General features: G+C 37.5%; 1 protein-coding gene across 1 annotated transcript; it reads left to right on the forward strand.

Annotated features, from left to right (window-relative positions):
* Positions 1-1,906: 1,906 nt before the first annotated feature.
* Positions 1,907-25,741, forward strand: ibtk (inhibitor of Bruton agammaglobulinemia tyrosine kinase). The gene is made up of 28 exons (XM_053494043.1): positions 1,907-2,228; positions 7,222-8,140; positions 9,662-9,758; positions 9,975-10,099; positions 12,996-13,106; positions 13,191-13,358; positions 13,455-13,572; positions 13,854-14,034; positions 14,329-14,452; positions 14,613-14,790; positions 14,898-15,039; positions 15,883-16,506; positions 16,768-16,854; positions 16,962-17,044; positions 19,031-19,068; positions 19,195-19,291; positions 19,368-19,469; positions 20,406-20,523; positions 20,787-20,847; positions 20,926-21,053; positions 21,139-21,275; positions 21,387-21,526; positions 21,605-21,717; positions 22,163-22,258; positions 22,388-22,540; positions 22,635-22,829; positions 24,241-24,373; positions 25,142-25,741. Exons 2-28 carry the CDS (start codon positions 7,817-7,819, stop codon positions 25,271-25,273), a joined length of 4,005 nt encoding a protein of 1,334 aa, XP_053350018.1. The 5' UTR covers positions 1,907-2,228; positions 7,222-7,816; the 3' UTR covers positions 25,274-25,741.
* Positions 25,742-25,963: the final 222 nt, after the last annotated feature.

The raw sequence follows: 25,963 nt of genomic DNA on the forward strand, positions 1-25,963 counted from the left end.
ATCTGTTATTCCTTAACACCGACTCTGTAGCTCAGTAAAGGCATACATTTTATTTATTTGTGAATTCACATAAATACAAACTTGGTTCATATATAAAGCTAAAATCCTAAGCTTTGGATGTAGCCTACATATTTTGCTTTAACATTTGAAATAAGATATGAGCAAAAATATATTTTTACTCTTAGCTTGTACAGTACCTGTGTCACTGTCCCCATTCTTGCTTTACTGCTTTACAATTGCTTGGCCCTGTAACTGCAGTACATCTTTGCCACACGGCTGTGGGTGGGATCAATTTACACCCAGCTTAAACTCTGAGTGATGTATGTGCCAAGGCCACCCCAGGCAGTACATATGCCATGAGGAACAAAAAAAGAAACCATATTTTTCACCCCTTTTATATAAAATGTAATGTGTTTATTGTTTATCGTGTATATTATTGTGCTGATTTCTTTCAATCAACACAATAATCTCTCTTATTGAAAGAACATCTATATAAGTAAAAAAAATCAGTAAATACAGTATATATAAACATACAATGGATAAACAATAGAACATTAAATGTTTTTGTTATATATATATATATATATATATATATATATATATATATTTATATATATATATATATCGTTGTCAGCTTTTAAGTAACACGTAGGTAAGAAGTAACACTAGGCAGCATCATCATCAACTTTTCACATCATTCTTAGTGTCTCCGTGTCTAGAAAAATATTGAATGAAATAATATTGTATTGTTGGCACAACATCTGGAGGCTGCTGGAGCCTATCCCTGAAGACTTTAAACTCAAGGCAGGGTAAACCTTGAGCAGGGTGCACATTCATCACAGGGTCAGGGGTAGCTCAGTGGTTAAGGTATTGGACTACGGTTCATAATGCGTCAGGTTCAAATCTCACAACAACCAAGTTGTCCCTTTTGGGCCCTTGAGCAAGGCCCTTAACCCCTTAACTGCTCAGGTGTATAATGAGATAACAATGTAAGTCACTCTGGATAAGGGCATTTGCCAAATGCCTAAATGTAATGTATACAAAATTTGACACTGTGGGTAATTTGGGAACGCCAGTTAGACAGTGGAAACCCACCAAGTGCAGGAAGAACATGCAAACTCCATACACACAGATCTGTGTGGGGAATGGGCACAGTGACCCTAGAAGTGCGTGGCTGTAGTTCTAACCACTACACCGCTGTCTATACAGGGTCCCAAGAGACTTAGGGAACAAGGCAGGGTACACATCCAGAACAGGGTAACAATCTATTGCAGGGCACACTTCAGGCAATTTGGGACCAACAATTAGCCTTATCTGCATGTAAAGTATTTGTACTGTCAGAAAAAAATTGAATACCTCAAGGAAACTCACCAAGCACAGGGAGAACATGCAAACTCGACACACAAAGACCTGAGGCAGGAATCGAACCCTCAACCCTGGAGGTGCAGGGCAACAGTACTAACCACTACACCAGCATGTGTATGTTATTTGTGGTTATTATGTTTAAGTTGGATTAAACAAATTTCATTCAAGTGACCGGATGAACAAGCTGATACTGTAATGTATAAGAATTTGCTATTTTAATAAATAAAGGTTGTGATTTCCAGCACTGGAACAAAACTAACTTGCTTCACAGATCCCAATTCGTGGAGCCACTGGTCCAAGTCCTCGTATTTATTATCTTATTGCAATAATAATATACTGTAATTTCACAATAAGCACGACAAACGTGCACTTCAGGGTATTTGGTCAGTAAAACTCCACTCTGACTCTGATGTGTGCGTCGTGGCCTAAAAGTGATGACGTAATGGAGGAGGGGCGCCGCTATCAGTGAGGCACACACACGTTAAAGGAGAGCTTAATGAGAGTCTTTCTGTACGTATCAACCTCACACAGGCTGCAGAGTTCACTTGGGTGGAAATAAGCAATATTCATTTTAACGTAATCATCGCGATATATCAAGTTCCCATACTAGGACTAGGCATTATTAAACAGTTCATAGCCAGCTGTCAAAGTTGTCAAAAAGACCGACCAATAGGAATTGACGATACTTAATTTCGGGAGCCAATCAGCGTTCTTTGCTTTTCCAGGTCCTACCTGGCTAGCTCTCTCTGGCTGGGGCTCTGCAGAATATCTGTAAAAGCAGGACTATTCCTTTAAACATGTTCCTCCAGGGATTTCAGGCCGAATCAAACACCAAAACTGCTTCTTATTTCATCTAGCGGCAGGTGAGAAACTCAAACGGCTGTCAGGTTTGTCTGTTATGATGTTGTGTGGTGACATCATGTAACTGTAAGCTAAGCTAGGTTTAGCTCGGTAGCTAACTACTCTGCGTGAGTTTTATTTCAGCAGTTCGAAGGTTTATTAATATATATATATATATATATATATATATATATATATATATATTAGCTTCATTTATAAAATAGATTATCATTTAAACTACAAACTACAGAAAATGAATGCCACACACCCATAGTCAAGTGTTAAGTCTGAATAAGCAGCAAACTAGTGAGCTAGTGCTGCAAATATGCAAGTGCTTAATTACCCTAGTACTCTGGTTAATGTAATAAATAAGAATACACAGCTGAAATTTGACGCATAAAGCAAGCATCCTAGCAAGAGTTGTATAATTGGTTGTTTCTGGAGGTCTCCTGCTGTGTGTTATCTCTCTCTCTCTCTCAGAGCAGCTGACTTGTTTGCAAAATTTAACAAACTAACAGCTTCAGGTTTGGGTGGGGGGCATTTACATATTGCAAAGCATCTAGATGAAGAAGTCTAAAGTTTCAGAAAAAAACATTTATCTAGCAGTCTGTATTTCAAATGATTCTTGTTCCATGTATATCATCTTGCATTATACTGTATTGAACCGTGCCCTTCATTCTTGGCCCTTCAGCAAGCTCTGAGATTCGGGATGCAACGTTTGCATGTTTTTATGAACAGATAGTCAAACACGTTAACAACCAGTAATCAACTGAACGTTAATAATTATCGATATACACATATTGTCCCCTTAGAAGCAAAACACAGTGTTTCTTCTTACACTGAAGTATTTACGTATCAACACTGACCTCCACATATTAATTATACATAACCATTTTTAGTTACTTAAAATTTATAAAATTGTATTCAATTATGTGCAGAGTATTGATTTGCTCAGCCCCTCTCTCACACACATCCACAGTTCTGTTTATGAATAGCTCCTCCCCTTCGTGCACACACACTAGCTGTGTTTGTTAACATACAGTACAATCGCTCGCGCTGGTCGGTTAAACAAAAAAGGTTTCACAGTTTTGTGCAGGCGCTCTCTGTAAAAATAAAGATGGAAGAAGGGGAAGTGGATTTTAAGCAGGCCGACACAATCTGGTGTTTGTGAAAGAATTCACAAATATCTTACTCAATTAAAAACTCTACACATGACTACACAAGCTATTAGCAATCATGTAATGCTAATGGCTAGTGAGGATATATACGTTAGTGCTGGATTACAGCTAGATTGTCTTGCATGGAGCAGTAAATTTGACAAATCTTATTGGTTAATTGAGATGGAGACAAATCTATTTAGTTATGTATCGTAATTCCTTTGTCTGGCAATTCCAGCATCGCCACACTGACTACAAAAACTGTTTCATAAAATATTTCTTATTAATTTTTTTAAATTAGGGATGCACTGGTAAACTGGCTAGTGACTGGAATTGGCTGGTTTTCAGCTTGATTGGCCAATAAGCCTGGGATATATCCCTTTGTGTGCTGAGTGCACAAGCTTCTAAGCGGTGCAATAGAAACACATTTTGATGGCATTACATTGTCAAAAGTTGTGTGCAGCCTTTTTCTTTAAACGTCAAACTGTTAGTTAATTAGTCTCAAAGCTTCTTCATTAAACACATCTACACCACCCTCAAAACACAGCGAGCACAAATTAGTCCTGAAACTCATGCACTCATGCTTAACACACTCTCGTGGTCAAGTTGAGTTTTGAGACCTTTCAGGCATTTGAGGTGGTAAAATGGCGTTTCTTTATATCGCTAAATGTGGTTTATTCTAAGCTATTTCCACATAGGCACCCTGTGGGTAGCCAAGTTTGTTTAAAAATAACAGTTGTGGTGGATAAAGGGGATATATGCTGCTCAGTAGAAATGTGATAAATTTTAAGTAAAATAAATAAAAAAAGAAGCCCATGCCAAGATATTCTTCTGATATTCTTCTAAAAATGAGGACTAAACTAAGAGGAAAGCACAAACAGAAAAAATTAAAAAGTATGATTCTTTCAGAGTGATCCTTGTGATATATCTTTTTGTGAATGCCACCCACCATAGTCTTACCAGTCCACAATTGGCCGTGTTGTTCATCAGTCTTAAATTCGTCATCATTTATTACATGACAGGAGCCTGCAGGCCAAGTTTAGAGCATGTCAAATAATGCTTTAGAGAAACGCTCTAGTGTTCAGTAACAATATAACAACGGCAGGAAAAAAATCTGATTGGCTGAATTTCAATTTCAGCTTTTTTTATGTCCTCACTGAAGGCCTTAAGCCATCGCCTCAAGAATTCCGCATGGTCAGAAGGTTTACACCATTATGTATAAACAAATATCTTCTCCTTAAATGCAGCAAAACAAACTAATGATTTAAAGTCCAGCTAGTTTGTTTCACCTCATGGAATATAGCTGTTTACACAGTCATAGACTGAAACACAATGTTAGATGCTTTAAGGAAAAAAGAGTGGTATGAAATGTAGAAACTTAATAATGATATGCAAATAAAATCACCACCAGATGGAAAACTAGAGATGCGTTTTCTAAGGAAATGCAAAGCATAACTGCTCAAGAGCAGCACGGGTTGCTGTATAGCCGGCAGTGTGGGTAATATTACAGTTGGTGAATGATCAACCATTTGTTTTAATTTGAAAAAGGAGGATTGAAAAACAGCAGCAAAAAAATATGATGTGGGTATTGCAAACATTTTTACACCACCACTACAGGGGATCAGAGGGGGCACTAGTGTTTCGCCTGCCATGTGGAAGGCCCGGGTTCGATTCTCAGCCAGTGCCCAAACCCCAGCCACTGGATGCAGTGCCGGTCCCAAGCCCGCAATAAAATGGGAGGGTTGTGTCAGGAAGGGCGCTGTGGCGACCCCTTGCTGGGAACAGCCGAAAGATCAACAACAACTACAGGGGATCAGAACCAAACAATCCAGGGTTGGAGCTGTCTAAGGATGTCAAAAGTGCTAGGAGAAAAAGTGCTACAAAAAAGATAATGTAGAAGATAAAGCTTAATAAGATAAATATAATGATTATTTCAGATTCCATCGAAAAACTGTTCTCGTTTGATATTTCCTTGGTGTGATAACCTAGGCAAAAAATTATCCCGAGTATCAAATCAATAGAGATGGTGGTGGTGGGGATCTATTCAGTTATGAATCGTGATTGTTTTGTGAAGTTAATTACGTATTGCCAACCTGCAAATTTATTTTTATTTTATTTTTGCATTTATAATAAAAATTAACTGGTTGATCAGCCAGTTTCCAAAAATGGCTGGTTTTCAGTTGATGTTGTGACTGGTGATTGGCCGATCAGCCTCAGATTCTAACAATTTTATATAAAGCACAGAAGCGCAACAGAAATGCATTTTTATGTTTAAAATTGTAGCAAAATAGGGGTGAAATATAATATAGAATTAGGATATTTATAAAAGCTTAATACTTAAAGAATCTAATCGGAACCAAATATACACCAGCAAACTCGCGACACATAACCATTATATACCAGTTACAGGATCAGGGGCACCCAGGCTCACTCATGCCTGCAGGGATCAAAGCATAGCCTGTCTGGTCCAATCCCACAGAAAAGCTAATAGAGCAAAATTTGCTGAAAAAAGTCAATGACGGCCTTGATAGAAAGGCACCAGAGCCCGCTACACACAGGGCAGAGCAGGTGAAGTGCCCAAGGCTGCTGAATCATCCTCCTAACGCTACAGATCCCAATCCGATCAAGCATCCACGTGATGCACTGGACAGACAAGTCTGATCCACGAAGGCCCCACCCTGCAACCCAGAGCACCCAAAGCATCCTCTGACCACAGCACATCCTGAGCGGGCCTAAGAAGCGACTCTTTAAGGGGCCAGTGGCACAACCCAAATCCTAGGTGGTTTTATTGTTATGGCTTATTGGTGTATATCTTTTTTTAAAATACAGACTCATTACTTTGAGCAATGTTGTACCTAAGAGCCTGTAGAGGGAGTCCCAGTGCAAGTTGGACTGATCATCAGTAGGCCACATGTCCATGAAAATATATAGGCCAAACCTCTGCTTAGACCATTATAACCTGCTTAAAACTCCTCAGAAGAATAATTTCCCTGACATGTCCTTATAAATATCATCTTGGCATAGACTTTATTGTTATGCATTTTGAATCACTCAGTAATTTTATTTTAATTTGGTTTCAGAGCTCTTCAGGTTGTAAAGCCCAAAACCTCAGTTTAGATGGGTTATTTGGTTATCAGAAATGTGAAGGACAGGCTTTAGGAAAACCAAATGCATGACACATACAGGCAGGACTAAAATCTCAGGTATAGATAAGTGACAATTACACTTCCTAGCTCTCCATTTAAAATTAATCCAATCTGAGTAAAAGAATACAACAATTCCATAAAAACACATGCGTTTTTTTAAGCGTTCCTCCTAATGGCACAGTGGTAAAGTGCTCGTCCTATCATCCGGAGTCCGCTGGGTTGATTTCTGGGTGATGCTGTAACCTCTCGCAGCCGAAGGTCTAGCGAGAACTGATTGGCCGAGTTCTCTCAGAGAGTAGGGGTTAGGGGTACCTAGTGCTTCCACATTAATCATGGTGATACAGCCCGTAACGCGTGATAAACCCTATTCGGACGAAGTTTTTCAAACAACGATTGAGTTAGAAATTTTTTCAGACGACGCCTGTCATTTCATGTATGCATTCAGACGGGACTATCATCTCTGGGACTATCATGTCTGTAGCATTGAGGGTAGCAAGAAGAAAGCCTCTTATTTTGAAATCGATAATTTATATGATGACATTGTGAGATATTTAAACCCAAAATATTTTGAAGATTTTTAAATTTCACTTGTTCTAATAATAAATTATCTTGTTGGACAGCAATGGTAGTGGGTAAACCAGCAAATTTTGAATATAACTAAAATGGTATTCTGTTACAACTAGTGCTAATTTGTCCCTTTTTTTTCTATACAGGTTACATTTACAATTATGGAGGTTTAAGAGGGTAAAGCGTTTTGGGGGGAAGGGGTCTTTCCCCTCAAACTGGATGGACTGATTGATGGACTTTTGAGGTGGTTTCTGAGTTTTGCTGCCTTTTGCACACCAAGCTAGACTAGAGGACTATTACAAAGAAAGTATTTTTGCAAAACTGAGAATATATGTTTGTAAAATTTTGTACAGAAAGAAAAATAGCCAAATATTTATCAGTTAATGATGCCACTGATGTTTTTTCCAGCACTGTGTTGTGTGGGTCACGTTGTTGATATGGTGGACTGAGGCAAGGTTTACATTCACCCGGGGGTTGCTAGGGTGCGGTGGAAACCCAACACTTGCACAATTCTAGCACCCCAAACTTTGAACAGAGGGCCCTTTTTGTTTAATGTTGTCTTTTTTTCTTCTTCTTCTTTTCTTCCAAGTGTGGCTACGTTTACTTTTTTTCCCGTCAGATTTTCATTTTGATTCTCACCAAAGCTTGTGGGTGAGCTGGTAAAACTGTGGTGAAGTAGGGCAGATTTTTATTTGCTGGGGGGAAAAGAGTGCAGTGAGGTGTTCTGAGTAAGGGAGTAAGATGAGTTTGGTAACTCCAGACTGCACACCAAAATGCCATTCACCACGTCATGCCGAGGTGATAGTGGCTGCTCTGACCAGTGGCTCAGAAGGACAGCTAAAGACCTTCCTGTCATCTTACTGCCATAATGCTGCCACTCTGAAGGATGAGTTTGGCCGCACAGCACTCCATCTCTCTGCTTCCCTGGGAAAACGGGCCTTGCTTGAATGGCTTCTGGACAGCAAGAGTGCTGAGCTGTTGTTGAAGGATAAGGAGTCAGGCTGGACGGCTCTTCATCGCAGTATTTTCTATGGACATGTTCACTGTCTTATGGCCCTCGTCAAGGTAAGCTTAGTTCTTAATCTGGAAATTTTTTGAATAGGTAAAAACAAAAATGTTTGTTCATTAGAATTTGTTCATTGCATACAGAGAACCAACATTAATCCCAAACGGAAACTATGAGTTGGGTGATCTGATGATGATCTGATGCGTAACAATATCTTATTCAAAATTATCTAATTTTAATATTGGTTCATATTTTAATATTGTTTTATTAAAAAGTCATTTTTTAAAATTATCTTTAGCATATTATACACAAGAATATCCTGTACACTATTAAAAGAAACTGAACAGATTTAAAGTGGTGTCATTTTGCTAATCCCCATGTGAAAGTAACCTAATAAGTAAGGAATAAAAATATTTGGTTCTAGGAAGAAAAAACAAACAAGAACAGCGTGGCATGAGGCATCCGGATATGAAGCAAAGCTGATTATTTTCATCTTGTTCAAAATTGCCTTTGTTCCTCATATATCATTTCAGTTTGGCAGAGATTGTAATTTTTTTTATTATTATTAAAAAATAACGCAATATTTCTATTATATTATATCTATTTAAAGCTTCATATAAATGAGAAAACAAATTCCTTTTATAATTTACATCATACCACCTTTTTTTATATCAGTCTTTTCATCTTAAAATAAATTAGACAAAAACATTCTCTATTATGTGGTGAAAAATCAATTCCAACTTAAACCACTAACTTTTAGCACAAGCTACAGTCACACTGAAGACTCCTTCTATACTGTTAAATATAAATTTTCTCAAAGAAAGCTACACCTGATGAAGCATTATTCATTTTCTTTGCTAAATAATGTGATATAATTTTATTATACATTTTATATGATATTCAGTGGTTACCTTGACGTATGAATTTAATCTGTTTTAGAGGTGAGTTCTTAAGGCGAAATGTGTTGCAAAACGCAGTTTCCCATAGGAAATAATATAAATGCAGATAATCCGTTCCAGCCACCCAAAAACATAACCAAAATTACCAATTTCCAACACTGTTTTATATTTTTTATCACTATAATTATAATTATATATTGCATATAGAAACAATCAAACATTTAGAAAAGACATGTTCGTGAAGTACAATATGAAGTAAATAGACATTAAACCTTACTTAACCTTAATTTACAGTATGATTCCTCTTGGCACTGTCTGCTTTAAAAACGAAACTGAAAGTGTCTCCCTTTTCTCCTTGCTGCACTTTTTGATAACATTCTTAGGACCCATGGTCTTATGTCTTCACTGAATCCTACCCAAAATGATGCAAAAAGTTATTTTTAGTTTTTTAGGTAAAAATTCATATTTCACATTCATCAATTAATATGCCGAGGTACCACTGAACTAGATTAAGATGATATGGGAGACCTGCTGTGCGAATCTGTGATACAATGAAACATTAGAATTACTGTCACAACTGTGTTGTTAAAGAGAATTAATCCACTCTTTCTGACTATTTAGATTTGAGAATGGAGCCTGTGGTATAAAGGCTAATAATCATTGCATATTGTATCTTTTCAGCGTGGTGGTTCACTCTCCATTCTGGATAAGGAGGGACTCTCCGTTTTGGATCTAACCATGAAGGACCGCCCAGCTCATGTTGTGTTTCAGAGTAGTGGTGATTAATATTAAATCATAATCAGTAAACTTTCATTACACACACTTTTTTATGTAAAAAATAATTTACCAGTTGTATAAAATAATTATACAATCATAATTCTTATTGATTATTGATATTAATAATTCATAATGTATTACTCCACAATCTTAATATATCACACATTGTATTGGCTAATGTACAACAAGGGTAAGTTTCTCTGCTCTTATTCACTAGATCCCACTGAGGTGTACACCTGGGGTAACAATACTAACTTCAGCCTTGGACATGGAAACCAGGAGAGCAGACACAATCCTGAGATTGTGGACCTGTTTGCACGAACTGGAGTTTATATTAAGCAGGTAATATTGTAACAAGTTTAAGAGGATGACTTTTAAAGCCTTTTGAACTGTTCTTCATTTTATCATTCTTTCTTCTAGAACATCAAGTATATTGTTTATAACATGCTTTAAACCAGAAAAGTTTATCTGAGTTCTTGCTATGTCAATTTCTTATACTACATAAGTTCCCATGGTTGATGTTTACGGAGTTTGTAGAAATAGTTAAAAGCTAAAAATAAGCTGATCAGCTTTAATGTAATCAGGTTGAAGCACATGTACATGTCTGCCTGTCTTTCTTTCAGAATTCTCTGTCTAACTATTAATACAAAGGAATAAAATTTTGTATTTTACTTTGTTCGTTGTCAGCCAAAAACACTCCCTGTTCGGTAATAAGAGATCGTGAATCACAGACGAGAAAGTAGAACAGATAAAGATTTTTTTTTTGTTTTAAGTTCAATTTTTGTCTTAAACTACTCCAGCGAACTTATTTAAAATACCACTTTTTTGGCATTGATATGTTAACGGTAAAAATATTCTATATAATTATATATTATATATTATTCTATATATATAATATAAGTAATCCCAGTAAAGTCTTTAGTTAAGCGTTTCTAATTAAGATCTATAGGTGCGGGTACGGTATTTGTTTACATTGAGCAAGTTTTTTTAAGAGTAGATTATTAAATCTAGCACATTTTTTTTTTTTTGATTTTGTGCAGTTCAAACGTCAGGTTAAAATTCTGTCCAGCGGTTGATTTAACTACGGCGCACCCACAGTTTGACGGATGCGCAGTACGCTGTTTCTAATCTGCAATATAACTCCTCTTAACTTTACTTCTGCTAAACATTTTGATTTAAATTATGGCTCAAATACCAAAGTACTTCCAAAGTTTCATTAAATTTGCCTAGCCAGTCTTGTCTGAGGCTTTGACAAACTCAGGCCAGACTGACAGAACATTTTTTTGAGACTGGTTTTGGGTCCTGTAACATATGGAACTTAATACATCATTACAAGAGCAAGTTCTGACCAATGTCCAGACAGAAGCTTATAGTTATATAGATTTATGTTATATATATGTTATATATATTTTTTTTGTTTGTTATGGAAACTGGTTTCAAGGTAAGAACCCATTTAATAAAAAAATTGAATTCTTATGTACATCTCAATTATTTTAGAATTTTTTTAGAAAGTCAGGATTATGCTGGAAGATGTTTCCAACAGAATATTTGTAAACAACTGAAGAGACCTAGACTGACCTCAGTAGTTCCCCTAAATTCCATCTGCCGATATCTGTAATAATGGGCACACTTTTACAGTTATACAGCACGTGTTAATCTAGTTTGATACATGAACACAACGGTTTCTACTTTCCTCTAAGGTTTAGGTGTAGCAAATTTATATGATGTAGATATTGATATGATGGTCACCCTGACTGCTGCTGAGCTTTTGTTAGAACTTTAAGCTTCACCCTGAAAACTGATTCATAACATCTGAAGTAATTACATGAATGATTAACCCTTTTTTTTTAGTTTACATTTTTTATTGTCCTCCCTAAAATTTATTTGATATACATTCTGTGAAGTGCAGTTATTAAGGATACAAATTTCTCAGGGCCTTTACTAGCCCAGCACTTATGCAGACTTCTCACATGATCACTCCGATCATCTTAAGTTGCCTGTGATACGTCACAAAGCTAGTATTAGATCAACATATTGACCTCTGGTATTAATATTGTACTAAATGTGACAAATTTAATTATATTGTTATATACATTGTTATAATAATATATATTGTTATTATAATAATAATAATAATAATAATAAATTACAAAAAAAGATTTTAATTGGGACAGCTTGTCAGAATACTAATGTAATATTACAAATGTCATTTTATACTTTATGCCATGTCTCTTTTACCTTATTTGCATTAACTTACAAGAGCAAACACTCGCAAGAGCACTGAAGAGCTCTTTCTTGCACATAATGCTTGCTGAATCTTCAACATCAGCCATCATTACCATGACATCACTCACTGTTCTGTCTTTCCAAACCTTCAGCTTCAAAAAAGTGGGTTTTTTACCTGGGCTTAGTCAATAAATTTCTTGTTACTGTAGGGTATTGCATCACCCATATAATTAAATGGTCTGTGATATTCATATATGGGAATTTTAGCATCTATTGATCACTATTATGTGCACGTACACTGTTAAACTGCCTGTTGGTCTCTTAATGTTCTGCATGAAGTGGCTCTGCAAACATCTGCATGCTGTTCATTCAGTTGATGTTGGCTTATGCATTTCTGGAAGCCATTGACGGGGCCATTCATGTTGACATTGATTTAATAATGTGCAGTCTGTAGGGGATCACATTCCCTTAACTATCTTCAGCGTTCAAGTGACCTATACATGGAAAGTCGGGACACTGTAACCAACCACGCTGTTTTTCAGGTGCCTAGAATTAAATATTAATTCATGATTAACATGCTCAAATTCAATAAGCCCAGCATGTGTGACGAGAGACTGGAAGTGTGTGAGGGCACTTTTGCCCCATATGCAAGATGCTTTACAGAACATCTCATTTCTTGTTTGGGCTTTGAAAAGCACCTTGCATTAATGATGAGGGTGGCTTTGGTTCCTCTTCTCCACTGCACTTTAAACCGCACCAGACAGAAAATAGAAAGTAATGGACATGAAAGAAAAAGTCTAGCATGCATACATATTGAGTAAACCACAGCTAGAACGTGGTACTCTGCAAAGTATCTGTCTAGATGCTTTCTAACCCTTAACACTCCAGCACTGTAATATTTAACTTTGTTTTGTTCAGGATGATGCGTGCATAATTGTTTGAATAGCCAATTTATATTTATTCTGCTGCTTTCAACATATTTTTTTTGTTTGCCCCCCCCCCCCCCCCCCAGGTGGTTGTGTGCAAGTTCCACTCTGTCTTTCTTTCCCAGAAGGGTCAAGTTTACACTTGCGGTCATGGACAGGGAGGACGTCTTGGACATGGGGATGAACAGACGTACTTGGTGGGAATTATTTGCTTTATTGGCTGCAGGTATTATCATTTCCTTTGCTTTTTTTTATTTTTTATTTAACTGTGTCTGTTTTAGGTTCCCCGTATGGTGGAGGGACTGGTCTCCCATCACTGCTCGCAGGTTGCTGCAGCAAGAGATCACACAGTGGTTCTGACTGAGGAGGGTTATGTTTATACTTTTGGTCTCAACACCTACCACCAGCTGGGCCTGACACCTCCGGCTGCCAGCCAAGTGCCCAAACAGGTGAGCAAACGGCAAACTTGCCTCTGTAAGAAAGGCTTGTGGTTTGAAAGGATGATGAATGTCCATGTCTAAGCCTTCATTTATTATTGGATGCAGGTGACATCTAAGTGTTTGAAAGGAAAGAATGTGGTTGGTGTTGCTGCTGGAAGGTTTCACACAGTTCTGTGGACGAGAGATGCAGTCTACACTGTGGGACTGAATGGAGGACAGCTGGGTAGGAAACAAATGAGAGAAATGACACACAGTAATTGTGTATTAATATGATGTAAGACCACAGCAAGACCCAAAATGTTTAACCTTTGCAGTGCCCAGTTAGTAATTTTTCAAATTTAATGTAAAACGTTTATACCTATTTAAATATCTAGCAAAAGTTAACAATCTCCTAAGTTAGCTATCAGTGTTCTTACTGAGCACTTTAAAAAGCAAAATATGTGTCATACAGAACCATAGAGCCTGTGATTTAACGCTCTGCTGTAAATTTTCATCTACACACAGGCTACCTGCTTGACCCAAATGGGGAGAAGTGTGTGACTGTGCCTCGGCAGGTATCTGCTCTACACCACAAGGATGCTACCATCGCCATGGTTGCAGCCAGTAACGGGGCTACTGTGTGTTTATCTGAAAAAGGGGATATCTATTTGCTTACTGAATACCAGTGCAAGAAGTTGGCCTCTAAGTAAGTAGTTTTGCAATGATTTGGACTATAAACCTTAATCCTGGCAAGTTTACAGTATTTCTCACTAATACATCAGCAATGTGTGGAAGAATTTGAAAAGTTAAACTGATGTAATATATCTCGACAGTTGTGTTCAGGCGTCCACATCATATTATCTCCACTGCAGTTTTCATCCTGTCTTGCTGCTTTGTACTGTTAATTATTAAACTTGCTACTGTAATAAAATGAATTACTTGAAGCAATTCTTAGTCAAATATTAGTTCTTAATAACCAGTAATATTTATTGTCCTTTAGGCAGCTAAACATCAAGAAGGTTCTTGTAACTGGTGGCACTTTGGACCATCGGGTAGACCCCCACCTCCTAAACGAGAGTGGTGGAGAAAAGATATCCATCTTGGCCCTGGATGAGATCGGCAGGGTGAATGTTTTTTTTTTTCCCCCCATATAAAATTGTGTGAGCACCGAAAAGTGTATTGAGTGTGCTTAAAATAAGAACCTTAACTCTTTTTTTTTTTTTCTTTTTTTTTCCAATTCCCATTCTTTATACAATTTATTTCTGTGGTCTTGTGTTCTCCCAGGTGTTCTGTTGGCGCGCTGTGGGTACTTCTTTAAGACAGTGCAGGTGGGCCTATGGGCGACAAGTTTTCATGTCGGACATCGCCATTGGCAAGAACAAAATGATGTTCATAACGCAGGATGGAGAGGGCTTTAGTGGCCAGTGGCTTGGTGAATACAAGAAGGGTATGGATAAAAAAGGTAAAATCTGAACAGATACTAATTTTGTAATAATTTCAGATATAAAATAGACTGGCCTATAAAATAATTTAATGTCTACATGAATGTTGATGTTTGCCTATGGGCAGAGGTGTGCGCTCATTCTGACAGTGGAAGTCTGTATGAGCGGATTCGACTGGAAAGGTTACCCTACATTCATCGAGCTGTTAGCATTACTATGGACTCTAAGGGCCGGAACTATGGGGTGCTCCAGTCTGATCCCAAAACCAGGTATGTTATTCCAAAAGCAGTGTACATCCACACTCATTATACATGAAATTAATATTCTTGTTTAAACGTTTTCACATTTAAAGCCGTCTTAGCTTTTGCCGGTGTGCAAGCTAGAGCATGCTTGATTTTGTTTTATTCTACTCTTAATTCATCAGTTAAACTTAATCAAAATGAGTAAACGCACATCAGAGAGTAAAAATCTGCTCCACTAGGAGTAATAATAATAATAAAAACAGCAAAGACCTGATATAAACAGACTGTATCGGCCACCAAATCTTAATGTCTTCCAGAACAGAGACTATCAGGTTGTCCAGAGCTATAAATTCAATTGTGTTATTAAATTTGTGGCATTAAAATGGCTTACTTTGCTCTGGCCACACAATACGTCAGCTGAACAAGTGTTACAGTTGACATTATGTTGCCCTTGTTCACATCGAAGAGCATGTAGACTTATGCATGCAATAACCGAGCTTCACATAAATACATAAATACAGTATGCTGTTTAACTAGAATGCAATGTGGCATTAAATATCAGCCTAAAAACATTGTCTAATCAAGTTTAGTCACTGTAACTGTGTTTTCCTTACCTTATTAACATATTATGGTCAAGCACATACTGTACTGCAGCATAGTTGATGCAGGACGTGCATACAGTTTTACCTTGCAACACATTGCACATACTGTACATAGTACATACAAATGCATCTATGTGTCCACTTTTTAAAGCTGAAAGGGATCTTTTTTTCCCTCTCTCTCTCTCCCTCTCTCTCTCCATCCCTCTCTCTCTCTCTCTCTCTCTCTCTCTCTCTCTCTCTCTCTCTCTGTCTGTATCTGTATTTGTAGCATGTATGAAGTCCCTAATGTTTCAGCCTCCTTATTCACCCGGCACTTCCAGCAGCTCATGGTTGAAGCTGATGAGACAGACAGCATTCATGATGTCACCCTTCAGGCTGGTGATCGTGTCTTTCCAGCTCACAAGTACATTCTGTCTATGCGTTCCGAGTTTTTTCGCAAGCAACTCCTGCCAGAGGCTGGCCAGCGAGATGAGGATGGTGGGGAGGTGAGGAGAAGCATGGACGCTGTGGGCTGTGACCTTCTGGTGCTGGAAATGATCTCACCTGATTTGCTAGAGCAAGCATTGCATTTCATCTATACAGACTCGTGTGAGATGCTGGTGCATGGTGCAAGGCCAACAATCTCAAGCCTTAGCCATGGCCCTGGGCAGAAGCAGGAGCAGCAGCAGATAATCTGTAACCTGCAGGATCTGAATGTCAGTGGACGCTCTGCTCTGGAAATCTACCGATCCCTGCCTGCCTCAGTTCACGGCCAGGAAGAAAAGCCAAAGAGCAAAAGTGCCAAATCGGGGAAGAAGGACAAAAGTGGCAGTGCTAATGAAACTATCCACAATCCTGTGAAAATGCTGCAAGGATTAGCCAAGAAACTGGGTTTGGGTAGTCTCTCTGCAAGGTGGGATTTCTAGATATTTTAATTTACTGTATATACTATAATAAATTCAAATTCAAATAAAAAATTGCTCTGTGTCCAATAATAAGCTCTGTGTCCAATATTGCATGCCTTATCCTGTAGACACTATACCTAAGAAAAAGTGCCTGGTAGCTGTATAGACTTTTTTAACTGTCCAAATGTTGTTTTCAAATTGAATATTGGAAAATATTCAGATTTTTAAGAATAATTTTATATACAGTGTTTTTTAATTAATTCTAATAGGCTCGATGGAGTAAAGTATGAAAATGGGCAAATCAATGTGTTGCAAAAGAAGAGTGGCAACAGACCAAAATTCTGCCTAAAGAAATGGTGAGTGTTTAAAGTCGTGTGAAGCATACAGTGTCTTTATTTATTATTACTTTCTGCTAGAAGGCTTGTTTAATTCACAGTTCATAAATAATGTTCTATTACCACAGCCCCTACCTCTGTGACGTCACCTTGAGGTCTGAGGATGGGAAGGAGTTCCCCTGTCACAAATGCATTCTGTGTGCCCGACTGGGTGAGCTATACTGACTTATCCTTTCCTCTATGCAAGCTACATAAAAATCGAGGGGAAGTGTGGAAGCATAAGCTTCAAAGCTGTGCTAAAATATACAGACATGTCTGTCTGTAAGAAATAAGACATTCTAATTGGATTTAAAATGCTATAGATTGTATGCATTTTAACCATATAACCATTTTTATAACCATCATTCAAGAGTAGTGATGCACTAATTGCAGTTTTCTTTGCTGATTCTAATTCTAATTGCCTTTTATTCAAAGAACTGTACTGTAATTGACAGCAGGTACAAACATTTTTGTAGCTTTGCCTTAACTGAAAATTAAATAATATATTCATAATAACACATGAAATGTTAAACATCTTTTTAATTTTTAAAAACATCACAATAAAAAGTTACAAAAAAATTGAATATTGCTAACAGTTAGAAAGAGGGAAGCCCGTCACATGCTGCTACTCTGCTGCTCACACAGCACTAGGGGAGGAAAGCACGACCTACTTGAGCTCACCGATGCCCATGATGGCTAGTGTTGCTATGAATGATGTGAGAGTGCAAATCTGCCACCTTGAGGGCACAACCAGTCTGATGGCTGTATCATCACCCGGGATTTGAACTTGGGATCTCCAGATGACCAGACAAACAATTTTCTGTAGTGTTGCACCACTCAGGAGCCTATGCATGATCAGACTAAATAATATATCTGAGACTTGAGACTGGTCATGTCTGATCATGCTGCAAACTGTCCGATCATTTAAAACTAGAAATGAATTGTGGTTGATGGCTGTTTAAACAATGCAACTTCATAACAGCATGTAATATACATACAATGTAATGTACAATATGTAATGTACCAGATCAGTTGAAGTGTGTAGAAAAAAAATAACAGGGCCTATAAGTAGTTGGAGTAACTGTTGTTACAGTCAGTGATGCCCAAAAGTCTGTGGACACACTGTAAATGCACTATAGGGTCTTTATAGAGAAACTCACTTACTCCTTTGGTTTTTCAATATTTATATCATATTTTTATATTTATATCAGACTGAGACTGGTTTTGAGTCTTAGTCTGGTTTGAATAGATGAATGACTTGACTGTCAAGTGAACAGCCTTCAATTGTTGGTTTTGAAAAACCCTACACTTGCTTTAGCAGCGCATTTTAAGTCTATCTGCTGCAGGTAAAGGGGCTATCTATTCACATTTGACACATTCGTCTGTATCGAGCAGATAACCTTCTTTTGTGCAGTTAAGAATTCATCTTGCTCTTTCTGCCATTTGCAGAAAAATCATTAATAAAAAAAATACTTGACATTCAGATTTATTTCATGAGCTGTTCTTTTTTGTTCCCTTTCTTTTTTTCCCTCAGGCCCTTAAGTCTTTTCTCCTTTCATAGCTGAGCTACCAAATCTTTACTTGAATTGAGAGCACTACAGCCTTTTTAAACAAATTGCAACCATTTTCTGTTTTTGTGCTTTGCTGGTTTGCATGTTGTAAACAATCTAAGGTCATAAGGGTGTTTTGTTTCTTTTTGTGGAAGTTTTGATTGATTTTAACATAACTGAATGTAGCCTTTGTGTGTAATATAATTCTCATCTTTCAACTTGTTGAAGAATTACAGGAACCCAATGCCAGATGCAACCGTTACATCTTGTATTAACAGATGCAGAGAGATACAGAAAGCAGATAACTGAGCAGATGCATGTCTCTCTTGGTCAAATGCAATGTGCTATATTTTTTAAAAGCAAAAAAAGAAAAAAAAATCGGCCATTGTCCTGTTAAATTGTTTACACACATGAGAATGACATGCATAAGCAGTTCTCAGTCTGTGGCAGTGGTGTAAACTAGGTGTTTTTTTGAATGTTGAAATGTTGCTGTTGTTAACAGTGCAAAAGCCGTACTGTTTGTGACTCGCATATTAAGTAATAAAAAATAAATTTAACTCCATAATGAGTTATATAGTTAATAGTTTTCTTATTCCTTTGTCTTGCAGAGTATTTTAACAGTATGTTGGGAAATCCCTGGATTGAGGTATAAATACAATTAATAAAGATAAAAACATCTAAGTTCAGTTTACATAAGAAGTACATCTGGTTCACATTCGTTAGTTGGAGCAGGTTTAAGGATTGTTATGTGGATCTTTTCTGCCCCCTTCAGTCTACTAGCTGTACTGGACTAGAGATGCCAACCAGTGCCAAGGTCTTGCAGGTCATACTGGAGTACATCTACACAGACGATTCTCCCACTATCAGAGGTATTATCCTGATTTTAAGCACTGATTTTAATCATTATTATGGTTATGGTAGTAACTGTGAGGTGTGTGTGTGCAGAGTCTCTGAGTGTGGAGTTTGCATGCAGTGTCCTGGTAGTGGCTGATCAGCTGCTCATCACTCGGTTGAAGGAGATATGTGAAGTGGCCATTACTGAAAACCGTGAGTGTTTTTTTTTTTTTATTTTATTTTTTTTATCTTAAACATTTTTGTGCATAAACTGTCAAGCTTTTCCAGAAAAAAAGAAAACCTGGAAATTTATAGGCTAGTCTTCCAGGTATGAAATTGATCTTGTCCTAAAAAGTCGTCTCATAAAGGCATTCTGATGGCAGATCATGAAAACATTTTCTTCTCAGCCAAAATGTCACACTTTAAACTTAATTTAATGTCAGATGAGCAAGCCATAAAATAATAATAATAATAATAATAATAATGACGATGACACGACCCCCCCTCCCCCCCCTACACAGACACACACACACACACACACACACACACACACACACACCAAATAATATATGGTAAACTATTCTTAATTTACCATACAGATTGGATGGGATTATAATTATACAATATTATACAATTTAATACCTTATTGTTGTTAGGTCATGATCCCATATAAAATTAGCCATGATATTGAAATAAATAAATAAAATTTTAAACATGCTAATAAAATACGGTCTATTGCTCTATTTTGCCCTCTAGTGAAATAATAATTTGTTAAAACTTGAATTATGGATTAAGAGATTTTAATTTAGAATACTGGGTTAAAATGCATTTTGTAGTAACACCCCTCATCTAAATTTACCTATTAGGCAGTGATGATATCTAAATTATTATTAGTAGAAGTAGTTGGTCTCTAGTGTGGTTCTTAAGTCTATTTATTTAAAATATAAGTAAAATTAGTGATCAAAATGATAACCGTCTGAGAAATGACTTGTGTATTGGGAAATGCTTTCTTTTCTTTAAAGAGATGAATGTGAATAAATGAAAAACATTAATTTTTATTATCCTGTATATAAAATATGGAATATAGTTTTAGAAATTCCTGACGCACAGATTTATAAAACTGAAGTATATGTTCTTGTGCCTGTGTAGTTACTCTGAAGAATGCTGGAGAGCTACTGGAGTTTGCTGTAATGTACAATGCTGAGCAGCTTAAACTCTCCTGCCTTCAGTTTATTGGTCTCAACATGGCTTCCTTGCTGGAGTTAAAGTGAGTAGTTATTCACCCTCCGCGTTTTAAGTCAAAATAACTCAAAATATTTATTTTTAACCTTTTTCCATTACCTTTCAGGAAGAACAGAAACCATTTCAGCCATGTATTGGGTTTCAGATGTGTTTTTCTAACCCATTACTTGTAAAAATGATTTGTTGAAGGAACCTCGACTAATCCAAGACTTGGCATAGTGAATGCTTATTTTAGACAAACTTCCTGCTGTGTTTTTTAAAAGAATAATAAACTTTTATTTGTCCCAGGGCCCTGGAGATCTTGAGTGATGATGTGTTATTGGAGCTGTCTGAATCATATAGGAAAATGGTGAGTTTAGATAAATAAGGACAGCTTTAAAGCCCTAGACTGGTCTGAAATTCTTGTATCCTGATTTTATTTCTTAAGATTCCAGCCATGCAGAGACGACATATCACGCCCTACCTCAGTGCCCCTGATCTGAGTGCCTATGAAGACATGAGCCTCGATTCGACCACCAGCTGTAAAACCAGCCCTGAACAGGAGCATTCATACAAGTACGTCTGTCAAAGCTGACTGTTCTGTAAGACCTGACCGAGTTATACTGTGCAGTGCTCTAACCTTGCTTTAATTTATGTTCAGTGATGGTCTGATGAAGAAAACTAAGGTCAAGTCTAAGAAGAAACCACGTCGCCGCTTGGATAGCTCAGGAGGATACAACCTATCAGATATCATCCAGAGTTCACCCACTGAAGTCATTCAGAGTCCACCCTCTGTTGGCGAGTGTTTTATTTCATTTGTACACATACAAATCCATTTAGAATTGTTTATGATTTGTTTTCTGCGTAACAGATTACAGGGTTAAATAAAAACTTTTACATCGTTCTTAGGTTTGGTAGACTCCAGGAAAGCTTGCTCAGTGGAATCTCTGCACGAGCTGATCACATCTGATTCTGAGGGCAGTTATATTGGAGTGGGCAGCCCTCGAGACCTTCAGTCACCAGTCTTTCAGGACAGACCCTATGTTCAGGTAATTCTATAACACTTGTACATATTTACTGTGATTTTCTTTTAATAGACAATCTGAAAAGAATTCTTTGCATTTTAGGAAAAGTCAGAGCATGTTGCCTGCAAGACCCCTCCCAGCACTCCAAACTGGAAGAAAGGATCTTTGCCAGTTAAGTGCTCCTCTCCTGCACCCATCCCAAGGGCTAAAGCAAGGTGAGCTCTGTTCATTACGTTCTATCAAACCTCATCAAGGAAGGGCGTAATTCATTTTTAAGTTCTTATAAAGAGTGAGGTATTTTACGACCGTTGCCTGTTTTAAGGGATGCATTTATTTATTGTTTAACATGTGTAAAAAAATAAATCTGTTGTAGATCCTTGAAAGTGATCAGTGAGGTTACAGTTGTGTTAGTATTATGGAGTCACAGGAACAGGAAATGCATAACTATGGAAGACGGTGAAACCCAAGGAATCATATGAGAGCTTAAATACTTTAACAAATATGTGTATTGGTTTAATACTGGGTCTAAAAGACCAGACTGTTTTATTCATAAGTTCAATAAAATGTATTATAAATAAATTAGTTAAGTATAATAGTTTAACTTACTGTAATTACAATATACCATCGGTTTTTCATTGACCTATGATGCTGTTTGTTTAGTCCATCTTGCCCGGCACCTGTTCTGGATCTCAGGGCCATTATGGAGATGGAGGCCAACTCGCTGAACCTTGGAGCCACTCCAAAAAGCCCTGGCTTGTAAGGATCGCTACTCCTGTACTATTTACACTAAAACTGTGATCAGTGTCAACACTCTATCATTTTGAGTTCAATGGGTTGAAACGTTACACAGTGTCTTCACCTCCTCTCTCTTTTCATGATTTATAGCTCTGGAAACAGCAGTAAACCTTCGATCATCCCCACTAAATTGTCTCAGAAGCAGAGGAAGATGATGGCTATGGCTACAAGAGAGTCCAGTGTTGATGGATCATCTGCCAAGTCTCCCCCTGGAGTTGCTTTAGTTAAGCCTGCAAAGGGCTGGTGTGTATCTGGCTACTTTGTGATTCATCTTTACAATACTCTTTCCAGCCTGCTGTGACACTGACAATGTGAGACTGTGTGTGTGCATACTCAGGGCAACAGCGGTACAGTCCCCTCCTTCATCACTGTCTTTTCGAGATTTGTTAATGGAGGAGGAGCAGCGTGATAAATCATCTGCAACTCTTGCAGTGGGTACCGGGAGTCCGGCGAGTACTTTTGGCACAGCCACTTGTGCCAAAAAAGTGACCTTTAAGTCTGCTGATCCTGGCAGTGCTGGCAAACCTGCAGGGTGAGAGAGACAGCACTTAATTTTATTCTGTCTACACAAAGTTAGACACGCATCCCAACCTTCAAGCATCACTAACTCTTGTTGTCACTTTACTAAGTCGTGATGACTGTCTTATGTTCATTTGCTTTCCTCTAGATGGCACTCTTATACTTCCTGATTTGAAACTTGATTGCATTCTGCATGACCAGGCCTTAGGGAGCAAGCTTTAGCGAAATCAATAATTTATCTGCGGCCACTTTATGACATGAGATTTAACAATGCAAAGCTAGTTCCAAGAGTTTTAATTTTAAGACTGGGATTATGAACCATGCTGTAATTTAATATAAAATATAAGCATGGCTTTTTAAGCAAGCACCTAGCTGCATACTGTTATTACTCTTATTTATACATTTTGGATGTCCAACTGCAAGGAGTTTTTGTGTGTGGATATTAAATACTCTGCCTGTCCTCTGTTGATATTTTTACCAAGAATCTCGAAGGAGATTTCTTTAGAATGCTGCCAGCAGCGATCTAACAACATTCTACAGATGAGCTGTTCTGGCAACCTGCTCTTTCACTTTGCTGCTGTGGCAAGTAGTTATGAATCTGTAGCTACAGCACAAGTCTGGTTACTTTTCCCTGGTGTCTCATTAGAATGTTTTGCCTGTGACTGTAGAATCCGATGATAAAGTCAGACATTAAATCATCATTGATCTTTCACTCTGCTCAGCACATTGAGCATTTAAGTATTATTTGTTGTGGAGCTGGCAAAGTTGAGCGTATAGAAGATGGTTATACTACCATTGACTTCTCCAACTGGACACTTTAACGTGCAGTTAAAACCTTAAAGGGATAGTTTGGGTTTTTCAAGTTTGTTTAAAATCAAAATTGAGGTGCCTATAAGTATATTGCCATAGGTCTTGTTTAAACAAAAAAATTCTGCTCTGCACACAGACCTCATTGAGAGTACAGTGAAATTAATCGGGATCAAATTTCTTACTTTGACTAGTTCTAGTCATACAGCTACTGTAGTTTGAAAGAAACCAGCTCAGTTTTGCTCATCGGGACTGCAGAAGCTTCAGTTGCGATCAGATGAATTTTGGAAGGCACTTTTGCACAGAACAAGTCTTGTGGAATTTGACCCCAATTAATACATCCTTGTCATGTTCTATGTAAAACTTCACAGTGGGTGTGTAGAGCAGGAAAGGTTTTAACAATCAAGACAAATTTTGATTTAAGACAGACTTGTGGTGAGGTGGGACACCAAACTATTCCTAACATTTGCAGCATTTTCCATTTCATTTCCTACTCTGGCCTTTATGCTCATCAGTGTGTATGTGTAAATAGCTTGTTATCTTTAATGTTTTATCAGTCAATTTATTAATTTTTTTTAAGGTAAATGTAAAATAGTGGCAACATTTTTTCTCATTAGGCCATGGGTGCTTGGACAAGTGGGCAGTCCACTGGCTGCTACTGCAATCACCTTTGCATCCATTGTTGAAGAGGAGAAGCAGCAGGAAGCTGCACTAATCCGCAGTCGGGAAAAGCCTCTGGCACAGATACAGGTAACAAAAGGTGTATGAAACAGGTGTTTGCAACTGCACATTATGCTGGGAAACTGCTCAACAGGAACAGGCTGGGTGAGCAAGTGTTATTTTGTTGATTTCCCAGCAGAGCAATAACTCTAACATGGTAGTATGTGTGGCATGTAAGCAAGTGCACAATATAATATATGTAGCTCATTGCTATTTTTTTCAACAGTGTGTCAGAGAAACCTTGGTAGATTAATTTAATTTGTTCTGAAGGTGAGGTATTGGGGCAAAGCTTTTTCCATAAGAAATAATGTAAATCTAGATAATACGTTCCAACCACCCAAAAATATTACCAGTATTACTACTTTCCAACACTAGAATGATATTTTTGCATATCAATATAATTAAAACATTTAGAAAAGACATGAAATAAATAGACATTAAACTTAATCACCCAATGCAAACAAGTTTTAAACAGGGCATTCGTATGTCGAGGTTATGCTGTACACTTGACACAGTCTGGTAAACATATAGGTTCCATTGCTGAGCCACAGCATGACTATTATCCGGTCGGCAGTGATCCAGTGGTGGCCCTGTTTTCTTTGTTGAATAAAGCAGATAGTCAACAAGGCCACAGTCTAAAAGTCTCTACTTTATTTGCTGGTTACTTGTGTGTGCACTAACTACATAGAGAGGAAAGTGAAACTGCATTTTTGGGTCATTACAATTAAATGTATAAGGAAGCATTTGCAAGATGTTCACCTTTCACATATTTTTGGTTCTTTCTGTGTTCTGTTATAGATTGAGGAGCGAGCAATTCAGGACTTGCTGGTACACTACAGTGCTTTAAACAACCCAGATGAACTCATCATAGTGGAGAGATCTGCCCAGGGCCCTATCGCCACCCCTACCTGGAACAAACATTCAAATTAGCCCACATACCGCCTGTCTCTTAATTGTCAGCTACACCACTTTGTGTTTTTCAGGCCATTATAATGTGTACCTTGGCTGTAAAACTGGATCAGTAGGTTTTCTTTTTCCTTGTCTTGCTTTAATGTTCGAAAGCTTTATCTTTTTGCTAATAATTATTAAATCTAATGAAGAAAGACTGAAACGGTCATGTAATTGTGGACTATAAATTTGGAGACCGAAAGATTGTGCTGCCGTATTATCCCTTACATATATCACAGTTTACAATGATGTGTAATTGGTTATTAGAAATTTGTTTTTTGTTTTCTTGCTAAGCATACATAGACACTGCGCTTCAAGGTTGTTACAAGACAGTGTGAATGTTAACTAAAGCCTTTAAAGTGTTTGTTTTTAGGGGTTTTTGTGGTGATCATTATGGGGCAGTTTATCCTGGAAGTGGCATGCAATAAATAAAGAACTTGTGCACTAGTAGTTTTCTTTAAAATATCTTCATTTAAATCAAATTGAATACAGATACAGTACAGTAATTTACATGTGCTGATTAAGATGTTTTTTTCCAAATTCAACAATGTTTCACAAGTTTAATGAAACTCGGTCCAAAAGGTCTAAAGTTTTGTACCTTGGTGCTGTTTCCCTGATGTTCATCAGTGGTGTGAAACTTTGTGCATGGTGCCGTGCAAGGTACTGCCATGT

Source organism: Clarias gariepinus, chromosome 4 (assembly GCF_024256425.1).
Source record: "Clarias gariepinus isolate MV-2021 ecotype Netherlands chromosome 4, CGAR_prim_01v2, whole genome shotgun sequence".
Lineage (NCBI taxonomy): Eukaryota > Metazoa > Chordata > Actinopteri > Siluriformes > Clariidae > Clarias > Clarias gariepinus.